At 41.7% G+C, this 18,746-nt stretch overlaps 2 protein-coding genes across 6 annotated transcripts; one reads left to right on the top strand and one right to left on the bottom strand.

Annotated features, from left to right (window-relative positions):
* Window positions 1-3,738: 3,738 nt before the first annotated feature.
* LOC135095632 (cytoplasmic 60S subunit biogenesis factor ZNF622-like) lies at window positions 3,739-11,315 on the top strand. Of its 2 annotated transcripts, none has more exons than XM_063996588.1 (9): window positions 3,739-4,334; window positions 6,525-6,651; window positions 7,166-7,257; window positions 7,539-7,727; window positions 8,516-8,690; window positions 9,261-9,378; window positions 9,920-10,045; window positions 10,632-10,775; window positions 11,186-11,315. In XM_063996588.1, the coding sequence occupies exons 1-8, from the start codon at window positions 4,155-4,157 to the stop codon at window positions 10,738-10,740; spliced, it is 1,116 nt and encodes a 371-aa protein (XP_063852658.1). In that variant the 5' UTR covers window positions 3,739-4,154; the 3' UTR covers window positions 10,741-10,775; window positions 11,186-11,315. The 2 variants fall into 2 exon arrangements, with proteins under 2 accessions (XP_063852658.1, XP_063852649.1); XM_063996579.1 differs by having other exon boundaries at window positions 3,750-4,343.
* On the bottom strand, window positions 10,324-17,330 carry LOC135095643 (RWD domain-containing protein 4-like). 4 transcript variants are annotated; one of them, XR_010264464.1, is made up of 6 exons: window positions 17,165-17,330; window positions 15,321-15,509; window positions 14,922-15,031; window positions 13,903-14,110; window positions 12,708-12,937; window positions 10,324-11,234 (listed from the first exon to the last, which is right to left on the bottom strand). XR_010264464.1 is itself a non-coding variant. In XM_063996610.1 (5 exons), the coding sequence occupies exons 2-5, from the start codon at window positions 15,417-15,419 to the stop codon at window positions 12,785-12,787; spliced, it is 570 nt and encodes a 189-aa protein (XP_063852680.1). In that variant the 5' UTR covers window positions 15,420-15,509; window positions 17,165-17,330; the 3' UTR covers window positions 12,707-12,784. The 4 variants fall into 4 exon arrangements, 1 of the variants encoding a protein (XP_063852680.1); XR_010264463.1 differs by lacking the exon at window positions 10,324-11,234 and adding an exon at window positions 11,378-11,696 and having other exon boundaries at window positions 17,165-17,329; XR_010264466.1 differs by lacking the exons at window positions 10,324-11,234; window positions 17,165-17,330 and adding exons at window positions 11,378-11,696; window positions 16,951-17,076.
* Between the last annotated feature and the right edge of the window lie 1,416 nt (window positions 17,331-18,746).

Genomic DNA, 18,746 nt, shown 5'->3' with positions numbered 1-18,746 from the left:
TCTGGAATCGGCGTGTTTGTTTGCATTACGTTACGAAGGACGAGTATTTACCGCAGCCCGTGATCGGAGACAGGAGACGGCCCTGGGAATGTTTACTTCGCCTGTCTGGTCTTCTCCCCTCTTCGTCTCTCTCTCTCTCTCTCTCTCTCTCTCTCTCTCTCTCTCTCTCTCTCTCTCTCTCTCTCTCTCTGCTTCATTATATTTCTAAATGGCAATTGATATGTTTTCTCCCTCATTTATTTCTTCTAGTTTCTTGCTTCCATCTTCCATTTTTGTCATATACTCTTCCTTATTTCGCTTTTCATCTCTTCTTGGTGTTTCTTGGGTCGCGACACGTTTCTAGGTTCTGGGATCCTCAGGGGGTGCTTTCCTGTTTCTAGTGATAGCGTAAGTATTCTGCATCATCAATGGAAAAAAAAAAAACATGCATGAAAATGTGTGAATATAGCGCCGCGTTGTGAAGTACATACCGGATACAAAGCATGCAGGCATGCAAGGCGCAAGAGGTTGCCATATGGGTACAAGCGACACGTGGTTGAGCTGCAACTACGAAGGCGTAGCAGATCTTTCTTTCTTCCGACTTGATTCCATCTTTTGTGATGAGCTGAGGTGCATGAAGGAAGAGCGGTGACCTGTGTCCTCCTACTCCAGCGTGCCGGAGTGGGGCGCGAAATTGTCGTCGGGGAGAATTTTGCTCGTTCGTATTCTCAAACTTTTAACAGACTAATTCAGTGGATCCTACACTTTGTTGCTTATTGACCTTGACGGCTCACCAACCTTGTAGTCAGTGCAGTGCACGCTTATAAAAGCCCATAAAAACATACCTATCTAGGAAAATTAGGCGGCGCGCTTTGGTGACGATTGCGAATTATTAGACTACAGACAGTGGAAGTTACTTGGAGTTTTCGAGGACATTTTTATGATTCTAATGATATCTAACAAAGATTCTCTCTCTCTCTCTCTCTCTCTCTCTCTCTCTCTCTCTCTCTCTCTCTCTCTCTCTCTCTCTCTCTCTCTCTCTCTCTCTCTCTCTCTCTCTCTCTCCGCACATCCTAAGCACGGGACCCACCAGAAGGAGTGGGGTGAGGGGAGGGGGCGTGCTTTGAAGTCACACGTATCTTGCGCACGATGCCGCCTAAGATTTTTCTCCATGTGGGAACACTTGAAACGGAAGACCGCTCTTCCCGCATCACTGTTTACCAAGGCCAAGTCAAGACACTAGGAAATGGCCCCACTGCATCACCACAGACAAAACAAGCGTCTTGTCATGCACTCGGCCGCCTCCACACATCTGGTGGCAGTCCTGCGAGGGTCACTGAACTCTGGACTACATTGCTAAATTACGACACAAGGGTAGTGACAAGTGCCAAACAAGAGTAGTGCCATACCATACATCACCGATATGGCACTGCCATACGGGGCACCACCGTTATGGCATATGCCATACTGGACACCATTTGCGATCGATAGACAGGTTCCGGGATGGCATATGCCATAGTGGAACGTGTTTGGGTATGCCAACACTCCCGCCGGGTGGTTAGTTATGTGTTATTACAAGTCTCTTCAAGATGATGAAGGGAAGACAGGGAAGGGAAGGGAAGGGAAGTGGAAGGGAAGGAAGGGAAGGCAAGGAAGGGAAATGAGGACGATTATTTAGGGAGTACTGGAAGGTATTGTCATTATTTACTTCTTCTTCTTCTTATTCATCTCCTTTCCTCTTAATAACATTATGTAGAGTCTTCTGGATGTATTATATAGAGGTGCGGCGGCCTTGGCACTGGTTGATTAATGATTGTGTTCCTTTGTTCCCATATTATTATCATTACTACTACTACTACTACTACTACTACTACTACTACTACTCCCTCCTCATCAACTCTTCTTTCTCCCTCACTTTCGTTTTCTTTAGTTCATTCTCTAGTTCACCCACACCCTCCACTCACCCACCCACCCATCCAACTATCCTCTTACTCGTCCACCTACCCATTCACTCACCCATCCACCCACGCATCCACACTCCAGTTCACCCACCCACCCACTAATACCTGTATGTGTGTGTGTGTGTGTGTGTGTGTGTGTGTGTGTGTGTGTGTGTGTGTGTGTGTGTGTGTGGTGTACTGAAGCGATAGTTGTAGCAAATGAGAGTAACTACTTACAGTTAAATCCCTCTTATCCGGCATTCGAGTATCCGGCAGCTTCAAGTATCCGGCACATTTTTCCCCGAGCCTTAAAATCAATGAAAAAATCAATGTGTACTCATAAAATCGATTAAAATTCCCGCGCGAGGCATACTTTGTCCCCTCGCCACCAGAGCGCACTGCTTCGCGCCATCCGCAGCCCACTGCACTGTGTTTACTCAGTGACTCAGTCCCGCGTGTGCACTGTTTATCGCCTGACGCCTTCATCATGCCTAAAGTTGTAGAAAAGAGGAAGCGTGTTGTGCTTACACTTAAGCAGCTGATCAGATCAGCTGCTGATTAAGATCAGCTGATCTTTGTTATGGTAAGATGCGTGAGTGTAGGGTGGTGATTGTGGACATAATTTCACTTCTATTCAAGTATCCGGCAATATTCAAGTATCCGGTATGTCGGCGGTCCCGTTGATGCCGGATAAGAGGGATTTTACTGTATTATCTTAAAGGGAGAGGTGAGGTGAGGGTCTGAACGAGGTATCAGAGGCATCAAATACTGTATTGGCCGCTGAAGGGAGGAGGAGAGGCCGCCGCCAAGTCAGTGTCCTTCCACATTAAGGGTTTGGTACCCTGAATAATGCTGGCGGTGGTCTGAGGGGGTCGAATGGTCATCTCTATTGGTATATTCGTTTAACTATTTTTATTATTGTTATTATTATTATTATTATTATGATTATTATTATTATTATTATTATTATTATTATTATTATTATTATTATTATTATTACTATTATTATTATTATTATTATTATTATTATTATTATTATATATTTTTTTTACCGTTGCTAGTGTTTTCCATGTATGTTTGTATAATTATTCATTTATTTGTTTATACTATTTGTCTATTTATTTATTTATATTTAATTTGTTTTTATCTTATTATTTATTTATTTTACAGGTACTCGTATTTTTGTCATTTTTTTATATAATTATTCATGTAACTTTTTTTTTTCTTTTTACCATTATTCGTACAATCATTTTCCTACTTTTTTCCCCCATTTATCATCATTCATACACTTTCATTTACTTTTTACTAATACTGTATATAACTTTTTTTTTTTTTTTTGCGTTTATTAAGAAGATAATATTTCGCTTAATTTCTAGTGTATTCCAAGTATTTCCAGACTCAGGTACGTGTGTGTGTGTGTGTGTGTGTGTGTGTGTGTGTGTGTGTGTGTGTGTGTGTGTGTGTGTGTGTGTGTGTGTGTTGCCCTGTTTGGCATGAGAAAACTTGCTCCTTTTTGTTGTCCGGTGTCTTGTTTTCTGGGTATCTCTGTTAACCATTCAGTTACTAAGGACTGTCTGTCTGGTGCATACATTACTAAGAGATCTGCCCCTTTGTATACTACTAGGACCTCTCTGTCTGCCTTCTATAGCAAACCACACAGATTCAAATATTCCGCACTTACAGACGAACATTGCAACACTTATTGTCACACTACATGTACTGTACCTCACACTTGAAGAAACAACACTAAAGAAATATAGTTGAGTTGAAGCAGTTGAATTTCATCCAAGTACAAGGCACAGGCATAAGTATATTGGAAGCAGAGAAGAAGAAAAAAAAAAAGAAAGAAACGAATGGTTATGCAAGAACTTGTATCACTTCTCTAAGGAAGATGAATGAGAGAAAGAGGGTTATAAAAGATAATCATATACTTTGAGCCAAGAAAATAAATGAAAAGACGTAAATTAACACGAAGGAGACAAGAAGATGAGTCAGAAGGAGAAAAGATGAAGACGTGACAAACCCCGTTGTAAAACTACCGCACACACACCCAGCTGACCAAGCTCCGCTAGCAGATCAGCCAGGACAGAAGAGCGTGAGGTAATTTGCCCGGGTGTTCGCTGCATCACACTGCCGTCACTTCAGGAGGCCAGGGAGGACTCGTCGCACCCAGTGGGACTCCGTACGACTCTGTAAGCCATCCTGCAGGAGTTTGGTAGCCCTCACTCACCCAGCATGGCCTCCTTCACCTGTCTCACCTGTCATGTGGCCTTCGCGGAGGCGGATGGCCAGCGGGATCACTTCAGGTCAGACTGGCACAGGTACAACTTGATGAGGAAGGTGGCTGAGCTGCCTCCAGTGTCAAGGGAGACGTACAACGAGCGAGTAGGACAGCAGCAGCAACAACAACAGCAGGCAGGCAAAGTGTGTGCATGTGTGTGGGTTTATCTTCTGTGCTTATCTGAGTTTTAAAAATGTTGAATTAAGCTAGCATTGCTCTTTTTAATACGTTAGGTTAGGTTAATTAGTAGCAGCAAAAGTAACAGGCAGGCAAAGTGTGTATGTGTGTGTGTGTGTGTGTGTGTAATAATAAATAATAATAATAATAAACGGTTTATTATTTAGGCAGTTGACAAACTGAAAATGTACATAGGGGATGGGGAAAAACTTAACATTAATCCTAACGGTAAGACTAATCTAGGAGGGAAATACTATTGATTGATGGCTCGCACCATGGTGGGAATCGCACTGTGTGTGTGTGTGTGTGTGTGTGTGTGTGTGTGTGTGTGTGTGTGTGTGTGTGTTTACCTCTTTTTCCTGATGGTTTTTAAGGGAATAAATCAAGCTGGGATTGTTTTTTACAGTAGGTTTGGTTAGGTTAGCAGCACCAGCAGGCAACAGGCAGTGTATTTTGTACTTCATTTCCTTTGCCTACAAATTCTGAGACACTTTATTTCTTACCAAAATAGGTAGATCTTACTAATTGCATCTTAAGGTGCATCTACATGGTTGAACAGTGTCTGTTGGACAAACACTGCTACCATATCATAAGGCGAAGCAGGATGACATCATAAGCGTTCAAATGAGGAAAGTTAATATGGCAAAAAACAGTGGTACCAGATAAAGTTGTAAACCACAGTTTCTACTCTGTTCACCAGACAAAGACTGGCAGACAATGTTTGAAGCTGATGTCCATTAGCAACACACAGGTATTTATGTCATTGTTAGTGTGGATATTGGCGACAAGTGGTTGTTGCCAGCGTCTAGTGCGGTACATCACCATGGTGCACAAGAAGATAAAAAAAACAAAAGCAAGAAAATTGCACTAAGCAACATAATAATTACAGCACTATGTGAGGACAAGGTGACAAGAAGGGAATGGTGTAAGGACTGGTTAAGAACACGAAGAGAAAGGGGAAGTCATGCAACCATTTTACATGAACTGCGTATTGGTTATGAATCAGATTTCACAAACCATATGAGGATGGACCCAAACAGCTACTACGACTTACTGGAGAAGGTAAAATCTTTCATAGCGAAGCGGGACATCTGTATGAAGGAAAGCATATCACCAGAAGCACATCTAGAGGCAACATTGATTTACCTTTACACCAGGTGCTTCTACACTTCCATTTTATACACAAGAAGAATATCAAAACGGAGTCTGTCAGCAATTATTCCTGAGACATGCCAAACTATCTATGATGTACTTAAAGATCCATACCTAAAGGTTCTGATACTATGAATATGGACAGTGTCTGGTACAGCTCTTGGTGCTCACTTCTGACGTCATCAGCGAGCCTTTCTGCTTTCCATTGTATCTGGTAACAGTTTTGTCCGACAGACACTGTTCGGTCATGTGGACATACCTTTATATATTCTTTTGTCGTCCCTCCCTGGCCCAAGCAAACTTGGGAACCTGGTGGAAAAGCAAGGTTTTCAGGTGGGAAATGCAAAAATTAATTAAATTTGTCCTTTGAGAAAAATCTACAGAAAAGTAATTCTTTTCAGAAATTTTTTGATTGGGGGAGCAAATATAACTAAAATATAAACTCCCAAACTAATGGGGGGCTATGCCTTCCTCAAGGTACCCTAACGTAACCTAATACTACTGGGGGTTGCACCTCCTTCAACCCTTCCTAACCTAACCTAATAGGAGACTGCATCCTACTCATCCTACTCAAGTTCAAGCAGGTGTGTCTGGACTGTCAGACAGTCTCGTCCTAACTGGCCTAATTTAATATTGTCTCATGACTGAATTAAACTGGGGTCACTCCTTACAATAGTTTAGGTTGGATTAGGATTTCTGGTTAGAGGAGTTGGAGTGGTATAGAGGGGAGGTGGACATTTTACTAAGAAAATACCTAAGCTCATTATGTCCTATTTTTTTTTAGTCAAATCATATTTTCTTAAAATTTGTGTTAGTTTGCATGTACCACTGATCTGTTGCTCTGTTTGGAATGCTGCATTTCTACACATACTTGTCTCCAAATGTCTTGTTAATGTTTCTTGCTGTGTTCTCTCAATGTTGTGTTTCTTGCTTGACATGCAGTTCATATATGCACCTTGTATAACACATCTATACATTATTGGGCATACTTTCAGACAGCAGATGGCTCCAAGAGGAAGATTCCATGCCGTCCATGTAAGAAAACCTTTGCCAACCAGAATGCTTATGACAACCACATCAAGTCCAAGAAACACATGGAGGTGGTGGTCGCAAGCTTTGAAGGTGAGTGCATACTGAGCCTTGAGTATGCAATGGTACTGTCAGTTTCTCTTACAGAATTGGAACGAACTTTTGATGACTACAGATTGCCAAAAATAACCATGCCAAATTTTAAAACTACAAGGAATACATCAGTTTGTACCAAAGCTGCCAGAATGTGATGCATTTCTCCCTTAAACTATCCATATGAACCCTGAGAAATTGATCTGAAGACAGGGTAAGTTTTTAGCCATGACTCTGTACTCTGCTAATGATCAAACCTCTGACCTTGAGAACAGAGTGACAGCACTTTGGATGTTAGGACCATTGTGCCCGTGGTCACTGCAAAAAACTTGTACTTTTCTCAGATGCTACCAAACATGTTTGGAAGATGTGATCATGTAAAGAAGTATCCTTTGTATACTGAAACCTTGCAGTTAGTACTTCACACTAAATATTCTTACACACATTTGTATTGAGTGATGATACAGTACCTTGTAGTGTGGCTTGGTGCTCATTTTTATGGTTGTGTTTGCAGCAACAAGAAATAAGAAAAATCTCAAGCATCAAAAGGGATTTGCAGCAGCAGCAGCAGAAGAGGACAGTGATGAGGATGATGAAGATATTGAGGTACATAAAAAGATGGGTAAACATACATTTAGTAAGGTGTGCTTGTTGAATACTAGTCAGTAGTTTTCAGTAATTGTATTAGAGGCTTTTTCAATATGCACATAGTCGATGTACCTTTGTTTTATTACCATCCATATGTATGGTGTGCCAACACATCTAGGAGGAAGGCAACCAAGACATCTTTCTCTGTCAATATCCTGCCATCCTCTGTTCCACTCTCCTCTCTCTTCAGAGTCCCTTTTCACACCCTCTTCACTTGTTTCTGTGTATTTGTGGCACAGGTGGAGGAGGTGGACAGTGATGAGTGGGAGGGTGAGCCAGTGGAGCTGCTGGACTGCCTGTTCTGCCACCACCACTCAGACACACTGGAGGAGGAGCTGCATCACATGAGTGAGGCACACTCCTTCTTCCTCCCTGACCTGGAGTACTGCACTGATGTGCCAGGACTTGTCACCTACCTGGGGGAGAAGGTGAGTTGTGCTGTGCTGCTGCTGCTTCTGCTTTGGAGGTAGAGTTGACTCTGCTTGAGCTTTAGTTTGACAGCAAATATTGACCTTAATCTCCATCCCATCACTGATTCTTTTCTCTTCTTTTTAATCCGATTTTCATAAGCTAACTTTATCTGTATACCAGGCCAGCAATCCCACACAGATTGGTTCAGATTAATTCAAAACTTGTGTAACTACTAATTTCAGTTGAAATTAAGTCTGGTCTCAGAACTGCAGTAGTTGCCAAACCCTATTATCCTTTAGTGCTATAATATGTATATTTTCAGCTACATTGCTGCTATTGTCAATAAGCCATAAATTATCACATATAGTCTGGTCCCAGAGCTGTAATAATTGCCATACCCCTTTGTCCTTTCATGCCATATATGTATACTTTCAACTACATTGCTGCTATTGTTAATAAGCCACATATGAACTACAAAATAGGATTTTCATTTGATCTTATTCATGCACTCACTTACACATTCCATTCTTTTAAAATCTTTTCTTCCTCCTTTCTTTTAAATATTTCAATACTGTCCATGCATTTTCACTGGGTGTCTTGTATCCATCTCAGTTTTGTGCACCCATGTGATCTCAGTATCCGGTGTTAAGTGCAGAGATGTTTTCTAGAACAGATATTATGCTATGCTTAGAATGCCTCAAAGATCTTTGGAAAACAGGATGTTGTGAATTCCTTTTATTTTTATCCATAGATCAGTCTCCATCCATGTAAATAAAGCAAACCTCATTAAAAGCATACATTTTAGATTGGTTGTGGTTTTGAGTGCCTATCATGCAAGTGGGCTGCCAGGAGATGCCCAACGCTGGACTCGGTACGCAAGCATATGAGTGACAAGAGGCACGGCAAAGTGGTACTGGAGGGAGACAGTCTTGTGGAATATGCCGAGTTCTATGATTACTCTGCCTCATACCCTGATGCAGGTCAGTACCAATGCCTTCCTTGAAAGAGTGTGGCTAGCACTCCCAGGTTTTAGCTTTGTTGTTTATATTGAGTTTCCTGTAATGTGATGAATTTTCTGTTTTTTTTGGAAAGGGAAGTATATGAACATCTTTTGAAATTCAAATAGCCTTTAGCTTTGAAATTCCTTCACTATGCTTGTATAGGTTTCAAGACACCTGCAATTTTAGATTATCCTTTTTGTCTTTTCTTTAGAGACTGCCACCTCAGTGAATATTTTTTTTTATTATTATTATTATTATTATTATTATTATTTATTTATTCATTTATATATTTTTTTTTTGTTGCCTTAGGCCAGGCTTCTTTTACATTGGTAAAAAGGGTAAAAAAAAGTGGTGGGAAGTAAATATAATTCTGCACTTTTACTATGATTTGCCCTTCCATTTACCATTAAGTAAGATGATCTGTGTACTGACAGTCTCTAGAAAACCTGATAACTGATGAATTTTGAAAAGATCAGAGGATTTTAGATAATGATTCAGTATAATCTCTGTATTGTATCTACAAAACTAAAGTGTCATTTCATCTTCCAGGTGATAATGTGTCGGCAGATGACGAGGTGAAGCAGACGGTGCTCTCTGGGAATGACTACCAGCTGGTGTTGCCATCAGGGGCCACTGTGGGACATCGCTCGCTTGCCAGATATTACCGGTGATTGTGTTTGCTTACTCAACTTAATTTATTTTATGTGGAGAAATATTACACCATACTCTCTGAATCCAAACTTTTGCTGGGAAGAGGGAAATGGAACAGGCACAAATTATCAAGTACTTATTGCTCTCTCCCTTGTTCTTGTATATTCCCTCATATAACTCAACTTGTCTTCAGTTTATTAACATCTCATTAACAGGAAACTGCTTGCTTGGGTAATAGGGCTTGCCTCTTTCATTATCCTAATAAGGATTAACAATATAAAATTGAAGTGTATTATGACCTTTGAAATAAGTTCCGGATTCTGGTTATGCAGGATTTATATTGTCAAATTGAGACTACATTAGCTCTTTCAAGATTTATATAAAAGACAGCTTTATTTCCAAGTAGAAAAATGTCACATAGTGAAGTTCTTTGTACAGTGTAAACAGACCTCCCATTATTATTACTGTTAAGTAAGTCATCACTCATGGAATCTTATTTATTCTGCTGCTACCATTCAGTTTTATACGGTCAGATATATTACTTTTGTTACCAACAGACAGAAGCTGGACCCCAATCGAGGAGCCGTTGTTGTGAAAAAGAAACCTGGTGCAGCCTTCCACAGCTTGATGGCAAAGTACCGAGCACTGGGCTGGACTGGGGCCTCCACAGCAGATGTGGAGAGGTGAGTCTACTCACACAGTGTAGGGATTCATACAGAAGTCCCTTTTCTCAATTATTTGCTAAGTAGAGTCCACAGAAAGTAATTCACTCTCACCCTTCAGAGGAAAAGAAAGTTGCAGTTCATGATAGGTGAACACACATTGACTGCTTATAGAAGAATGAGGACCCCAGCAGGGAAACTTACCCGTTGTGATTCCTTGACGAATTATTTTATACCACTCAGTAACAAGCAGAAAATTGCATGGCAAAGACAGATGTTGGTTCAGGTCTGACAAACAATTTTGTTATCAGCATGTTATATTTTGTTTTGTTACCATGTTTGTCATTTTAGACTCCATAATGTTCTCCATACCTTTGAGAGTTAATATGAGCCTCATTATATCTCCAAATTAATGTTTAACATTTAAGTTTTGTCACTATTTACAGTGTTTTGATGTCTAGCAAATAGTAAATAACTATCATACTACAACTGAAGTAGTTACATGCACACTTGGTAAATGATATTTCCAGTGTTGTAGGTATTTCACAATATTTTCAGTCATAATGGAAAAGGAGTGTAAATGTAATGTTGCTTTGTTGTGTTTCAGGAAACACCGTGACTTGAAGTTCATGAGGAAGATGCAGCAGAAGCAGTGGCTCCATCTTGGCACCAAGGCAAACAAGTTATTCCAGCCTCGAAACCAGAACCCTATATAATCAGTGGCAAATCTTGGGGTCTTCCTGGAGATGCAGTGAGTAGGAACAGCTTTGATGAGAGATTGAGAGAATGACATACATAGGGAGAGGCTGTTGGGAATGACTGTGGTTTGTAAACATACTGTGGGGGGACATCCTGTGGGTTTGTGTTTTGATATATATATATATATATTTTAATGCAGCAATTTGAAAGTACCTTTTGAATGTTCATTTTAAACATTTTAATTATATTGTCAAGGGAAATAAGCTCATGTGGATTGTTTCTTTAGTCTTACAAAACCAATGCAATGAGAGATTATCAACAAAAGTTCTTGTGTATTTCAAGTACAACATGACAGTTTACAGTCTTGGGTGGCATAGGATCTCAAGAAATGCCAGTGGTGTGTACTCACCTTCCACAAATTGGCTGTTAGTGTCATCTCATGCTTTTATATTTCTTTCTCAGAAATCACCTCACCCCATCAACTTTGTATGGATGGACCAAGATAAAGCATCTGAAGTGATATATATTAATTACAAGATTATATTGCCATAATATAAACCAACAACAATTCAATAAAGATGAGGCAATAAAATGTGGCTTTAATGCATGAAATGATGATGATCTGCAGGTGACAGGTGCATTTTAGAGAAAGTATGTGCTAAGAGTTTATTGAAATTGAGTGTCCCAGGCAACAGGAAGGCTGGAGGGATACAGGTAATAGGAATTCCTCTAGGGTTAAGTTTGATTTATATAAATACTTCCCTACACATGTACACCAATGGGTAATAATATACTCATATATCACAACACAACACAGCACACACATCCATGCATTCACACAGAGCAAACAGTGTGACCAGATCCCACCAAAAGTCTTTGTGCCACACAGAAAAGGATACTGTTTCCATGAGTTGATGGGCTGTCAGATGTAGATTCCTGGTCACCACTTCAGCAGCCAGTCAGTGGTTTGTTCCTGAGAGAGGGAAAAGTTACAACAAGGAAGATTTAGAACACAGTGGGCAGTCAACAGCACTGGTGCCTGTTGCTGCAGCTTAAACTGCACCCTGCCCTCAGACAAAATTCCCTTGCATAAACTTTGTCATGCCAAAAAAGAAGGCTGCTCACTACAATCAGTTGCTGAAGGAAACTGCAACCAAGAATCAACGTCTGACAGCCAGCCAATGCAGTGTGCATCACTTGGGAGCAGCTGAGCCTTTACCACCACATTAGCCACCTGTCCACACAACACAACCAGCAATTCCTGTGGCCCTTCTTGTCTAATGATGCTTCTCTCAGCCCACTTCCATGCAGCTGACAGAGAATGTATGGTTGACCTCTCCTCCTCCCGGATGACTAGGAGGCACAACAGTCTCCTCATCCCGCATGGCTACCATGACTAGGAGGCACAACAGACGAGTGGAATCTACTGTACTGCTCATATACAAGGAAAAGGAGTCCAATAAGGGGTCTATGAAAAAAAAACAATTGGCATCTCAGAATCTGAGAATAACTGAGAGGAACTATTAGACCTTGTGGAGGTGAAAAACCACACCAACCCCAATTCTGACTGAGGAGACACTATACCTGCCAACATCCCCCAAAATGATGCCTGGAGGAATAGGAGGAAGACGGCACAAAGTCGAGAGTAATATGACTGGATTAGACACAGGCACACAGACAGATAGACCTACCCCCCTCCCCCTGTTGCAAGTGCGCGTACACAAACACGTGCATGCACACACATTGGCACACACACACACACACACACACACACACACACACACATTTTTAAGGCACCAAGTGGTGTCGTCTGGCAGTTATTTTATATATATATATATATATATATATATATATATATATATATATATATATATATATATATATATATATATATATATATATATATATATATATATATATATAAAAATCCATGAAATACCTAAACATGAAAATAAATAATACATTTGTGGCAAAGCATTCTTACTGAGTCAGCAAGAATGGTGGTGTGAGATGGACTTCACAGGTGGTGGTGGTGCTGTCCATCCATTGGTGATGGTGGTGCTATCCATCATTCTTTGGGTTGCCAGTCTGAGAGAGGTGCTTGATGATGTCCACCCAGTTGTAGCCACGTGCTCGCTCCCCAGCAGCATTCTGGCGGTCCCACATCCTGCGCTTCTGAGCTTTTGTTAACTGTTCCTTCTTCTCTTTTTTCCCCTGTCAATGCAAGTATTCATCAGAACACATTTGTTATCGAGCTTAAATAATAAATCTTTTCATATACAATACACTGTAAATAGTCCAAAAAATGCTGGATGCTCTGCAGTACCAATTACTACAGTCTCCACATTTGCACATTCCTACTGTAAGTATAGATATATTTGGAATGGTTCACATGAAATTTTTGTGTCAGACATGTGGCTAGATGCTGGTGACATATAATTAGTTTTGTGCCAATATGAATATGATGCAAATTAAAGTTATGCAAGGTATGAATTCACTGTTGAGGACTATGTAACATTACCAAAGTGACTGTACTGAGTTACTCAAAAACAGGCTAACCATCACCATTGGGCCACCATCAAATCATACAAGCCTGAAGCCAGGTCTGGAACTGACAAGAGTGGATGGATGTAAAGAAGGAGGAATCGTGCATTACTGAACAGGGTAAGGAAGAAGGATCACAGATAGCAAATTGGAGGAGAGAATGGGAGTTGAGAATATGGATATAAAGTTGGATGGAACATGCATTACTAAATGACAGGCAAGGGAAAAAAAACTGCACAGATGGCAAACTGGAGGAGAAAATAGGAGTTGAGAATATCAGTGGTGTTGAGATAGTACCTTGCACATATTGAGAGGACAGCAGTAAGTGATAGGGTGAATAGTTAGATCTGAAAATTGTTGAGTATTTAAAGGAAAACAAGAGAAAATGCGAAATAAAGTGGTCTACAATGATGCAAGAAGGTACAAGAGACTGTGCAGTCTGGTAAGTAATCATTAAAAAAAATAATTAAGAGATGTCAAAATGATGGAATCTTTAAAGGAAAACTGAAGAAAAACTGGAATAAAGTGATCAGACATTATAAGGGAAGCTGCAAGAGATTGTGCAGTCTGGCAAGCAATCATTAAGAAGCTGACACATGCAAGTGGGAATGACACTTCAAAAAATTATGAAATACCGTTGCTGAGTCTTCCACTGCTATCCTCCCCAAATCCGTGATAACTTCAGAGACGGATGGCAGGGAGGCTTCTTCGGGCTGACTTTCCAGTAGTTCATCCTTTGCTTCTTTCAGCCACTCAAACAAAGTGAAAGTCATGCTCATGCCGACGTTGATCTCGGCTTGTTTCTGCAGCTCTTCGGTGATTTTTTCCTTCACTGATGGTAATCTGAAAAATGCTCTAAATTAGATCCTCAAACTGACAGCAATCTCTCTCCTTCCTACAACTACTATAATTCCTAACCAAGTAGACACAAGTTGAGAGGTTTTACTTGAGGCACAGGAATCATCCAAGCAAGAAATAAGAATTTGAAAGGGAAAGAAGCCACACAGCAAATGAAGCACTTATTCCAAGCAATGACACCAGGCTCAGGCATTCGTAAGTATTTGTCACTATGATAAGACTCAAGAATTATGACCATGAAAGCCATCCTTGGAGAATTGGAATTGGTAAATAATTGGGGAGAGAAAGATATGAAAAATACTGGAGCAGTGCATATGCCTTCCATTACTTAAGCAGGATCAACTCAACATTAAGAGCCCTCAACTGGACATGTGATTCAAGTGCCTGTGAGATTAAATCCAAGGACAATTTTTAATGCCATGAGACTGACTTAATAAAATGAAATGGGAGGCATTAGATGGAGCTAGAAATGAAGGGGCAACTTCATTTGTAAAACAACTGAATTTGTAAAGGAAAAATAAACTGGTACAGTGAATTAACTATATGACTGCTAATGGTCATACATATAACATCTGTTATTTGAGTGGTCACATATACCAAATTCTACACAGTAAGACTACATGCACTAAAAGATTTCAACTACCATCACCTCTTTTACTAGTACTATGGTCTTTCAAAACTTCTAACTTGTATCATAACTCCGAAGACTTGCAGAAGCTATAGCAGTCAAAATAATTAAAGGCAATGAGGTCACGGTGAATCAGGCTGTCAAAGTAGTTATGGAAGACTGACTCACAAGTGTTTATTGTAGAAAAGGTCCAAGTTGATGGTGGGTATCTGATCAGGGTATTCTGGACCCCAGCTGATCTCCACAAGGAAGGATTTGTTGTTTCCTGCCTCGCCATACTGCAGGCATACAGGGCAAGGCAAACATTAGAGGCAGTAGCTAAGGATAACTAAAGCCCTATACACGTTATCACTTCTCACTAAGGATATCTGCTGTTGAGCTTCACTGGCAGGCAGTGCAATTGCCAGTTTTGTCCCCACTTGGTTTTGTTTGCTGTACTCCCTGATTTATAGGGGACAGAATGGCTCTTGCACACAGTTAAGATAAACACTGCTATGAATATGCAAGAGTTACAGGTGAAAAACAGGTAAAAAATTCAACAAACACTGAATCCTAAGGACACTTTACTTTGTATTGAAAAGTTGACTGGCTGATCATAGAGAAGTTGTCATCTCCCTCATAGATGGACTCCAGCACCTCACGCTCCTCCTCGTGTTCCTCTCGCATGGTTCTTGGTCCTGGGGTCAGGGAGGCCAGCCACTTACACCACCACTACCAGTGTTGATAATGCTGCTGCTGCTGCCACCATGTAGTTTACTGAAAATAAAACATTATCAGCCTACATGACTCCACTGGAAGATAAAGAGTACCCACAATATTTAGAGGATTAGACCAGATACCATGCCTTGTTGTGTTATTAGAGCATTTTGTATGGAGAATAAACTTGATCAAAATGACAGGCCTTGACAAATTAAATTAAATCAACTTCATGTGAATATGAGTAACTGATGGCCAGTCTCAGTGCTAAGGTTAAGAGCAGATCCATTATGTTGATTCAAATATTTATTTCATCTGGTCAAAACCTGTGAGGACACACATAAATCAATCATGACAGTCTACTTACACGTAACTTTTAAGAAATGACAATTCACTAAGCAATGCTGTCTCACTTAATATTACTCGTTGCACTGTTTGTGCTTGGTATGGTGAAACTGCTAGAACACATGCCACACGTGAACATGATGTTAAACAATGCTATATATAACATTAGTAGGTAGTCCACCATATGCATCAGAATGCATTACATTATAATCATTACTCTTATACATAAACTAAAACAGGATTACAATGAACTTGTGTTGGGGTCTAATATAGGGTTTGTGGAGAAATCAGGGTTGAGTCTTAACACCCCTCTCTCTCTCTCTCTCTCTCTCTCACTGAAGACTGGAGACAATTTGCACCCCTTCTGGGAAGGGGAAGCAAAGCCCAGATATTAAGTTAGTGTCCTTAAGGGGGGAGATGGGGGTGGTCCAGGGAACAAAGCTCCCCTTATTTAGGTTTAGTTAGTGTCCATAAGCTGGGAATCCATGGGGGCAAAGCCCCCTCCCCCCAGTTGGGTTAGGGTCCTTAATGAGGGTCCAGGGGAGGAAAGCCCCCTTAGTTAGGTTAGGTAAAGTTAGGTTAAGCTAGAAATTTTCCTATTTTTCAAAATACAGCATCTCATCCTTAAACATTTTCATGATTCTGTAGATTTGGCTTCCCCACCCTAAAACCCTGCTTTCCCACCATGTCCCCAAGCTTGTTTGAGGGATTTGGGGGACAGACCTATTATAAAGAATTACTACCACTGCCACTTCATTCATCAGCTTTTTTTGTCAGGATTACACCAGCATTGCTCTTTTCTACCAATGCACACATGCTAACATATACAAACATTAACAGGCAGTTAGGGCAACAGTTCTGGCCCATCCAGCCGGGGACAACACATCGACACTAGTGCCACAGTTCTTACCTGGTTGAGCTCCCAATAGGGAACCCCAGCATGGCTAACACGCCAGCTCTAAAGAGAATCACCAAGGAATGTGTAGCAATTAAAAGGGCTGGAAAGTGTGCTATAAGCCCAGAACAAGTGTCAAGATATATCAGGCAGATTAGCAACAGAAATCAAACAGGCGATTATCCAAGAAATTAGTCAATCCTTTATTAAAATTATCAAGATAATCTGCTTCTACGAATATGAACACCACACAGCACTCACTCACACACCACTTCCTCTTCGAAGACAAACACTGCTCTCTAATGTTACTGCACGCATACTAACACAAAACACTGATGCGGCAGCCGTGTGGTGCCGAGTGTCTCATGACCGGTAGGCTATTATGGTGAGGGCAGTGGTGATGCGCCAAGGTTAACCATACTTACACACATACACTCACGCACTGGATACACAAGTACAGGTACCCACGGCTTACCTGGTGCACAGTAGGCGGAGAGATGCTGTGCTAGCAGGATAGCACTCTATGGTCGTGGTACTGCAGGCTCGAGGATACTAGAGAGACAGACCCAGGCAGGCAGAAAGTGACGAAAGTTGTTGGGTTGTGTTGATGACAAGTCTTGCCTTCCTAACAGTGCCTCCTTGTAACACTTCTGGTAACACCTCACACGAGTAAATATATAAGTAAATGTAAGTGAATTTCGTAAAGCAACATATATTAAGGTCCTTATTAGACAGTTTTATGTAATAAGACTAATCTAAAGTAGATGAACTGATGAAGGAGAGAACAAACTTAGGTGTAATCAGTTTGCGGGGAGGGGATCAGTGTTTGTTATGAAAAAAAGCGTAACTCAGTAAGACATTACACACACACACACACACACACACACACACACCGCTGTAGTATTACTAACAATAGTAATACTGATAAATGTGTATGTATGTATGTATGGATGGATGGATAAATAAGAAAAGTAGGGGCATAAATGCATATAAGTACAGATTCATCTCTCTCTCTCTCTCTCTCTCTCTCTCTCTCTCTCAAGATTCCTGCCTGTATGAACAACCAACATCACACCACCATCTTCCTTCCTTCCCGCCTCTGCCAAACATTCACACACCAGCCGGATGTTACACACTTTTGATCCTCAATCCTCGCCAGATGTTTTTTTAATTGTTCCAGATTTAAAGATGCTGTCATTTCTAACACGGGGACTGTGGAACAGCAGCGAGGGGGCTGGGTCGTGCTTTGGTGGTCAGGAAGAGGCCTCCTCCTCGAAGGAGGTCAATCTTGACTTCGAGGAGGTGGTGCGAGTGGTGATCTCCCACCATCGGGAGCTGGCCCACACGTGCCTTTTGGGGCGTCACGAGTGCACACGGTGCATCCTTGAAGCTGCAGGCCAGAGAGACCAAGGCTTACAGGCAGCCAACCTGACGGTCTCGCAAAGGCAGGAGGTGCTACACCTCGCATTCGCCTGCAGGGAAAGCCTCGCCCATACCTGCGGAGAGGCCCAGACCAAATCCTGCGTCAGATGCAGGGTGGAGGGGCTGGGGAGCTCGGACCCCTCCAGCCGAACCTCCTTGGTCGATCTCTTGGCGCAATGGGAGCGGCAAAGCTCTCCTGCCAGTTCTACTGGCCTGGGGGTGGGGGGTATCACCCCCGCAGTGGGGAGGTTTCTTACATCCGCCGCGAACTTCCTCGCGCCCCCGCCGAAGTGCCTCGAGGAAACCCCAAGAGAACAACCTCCGCACCAACTCCAGCCGACGCCTAGTGACGATCACGAAGACTCCGAGAAAGGCAATGACGTCAAGGGCCATAAACACACCGAGATAGGCCATAATGACGCCAAGAAGGGCCATCAAGCCAGAAAGGGGCTTGAAGACATCCGCACAACGTCGCCGCGGCACAGCGCTCTTCTGGCTCCGCAGCTGTGCCGCATCCCATACCCGATGAAGTCACGCCAGCCTTTGCTACGTCCGGCAGGCTCTCTTTCTCTTCCTTTCTCTCCGACGGTGCCTCCCCCACCGTCGGATTCCCCCTCTCTTTCCTTTCCCCTCCT

Source organism: Scylla paramamosain, chromosome 3, assembly GCF_035594125.1.
Source record: "Scylla paramamosain isolate STU-SP2022 chromosome 3, ASM3559412v1, whole genome shotgun sequence".
Classification (NCBI taxonomy): Eukaryota; Metazoa; Arthropoda; class Malacostraca; order Decapoda; family Portunidae; genus Scylla; species Scylla paramamosain.
This window is presented reverse-complemented; position numbering and strand designations above follow the sequence as displayed.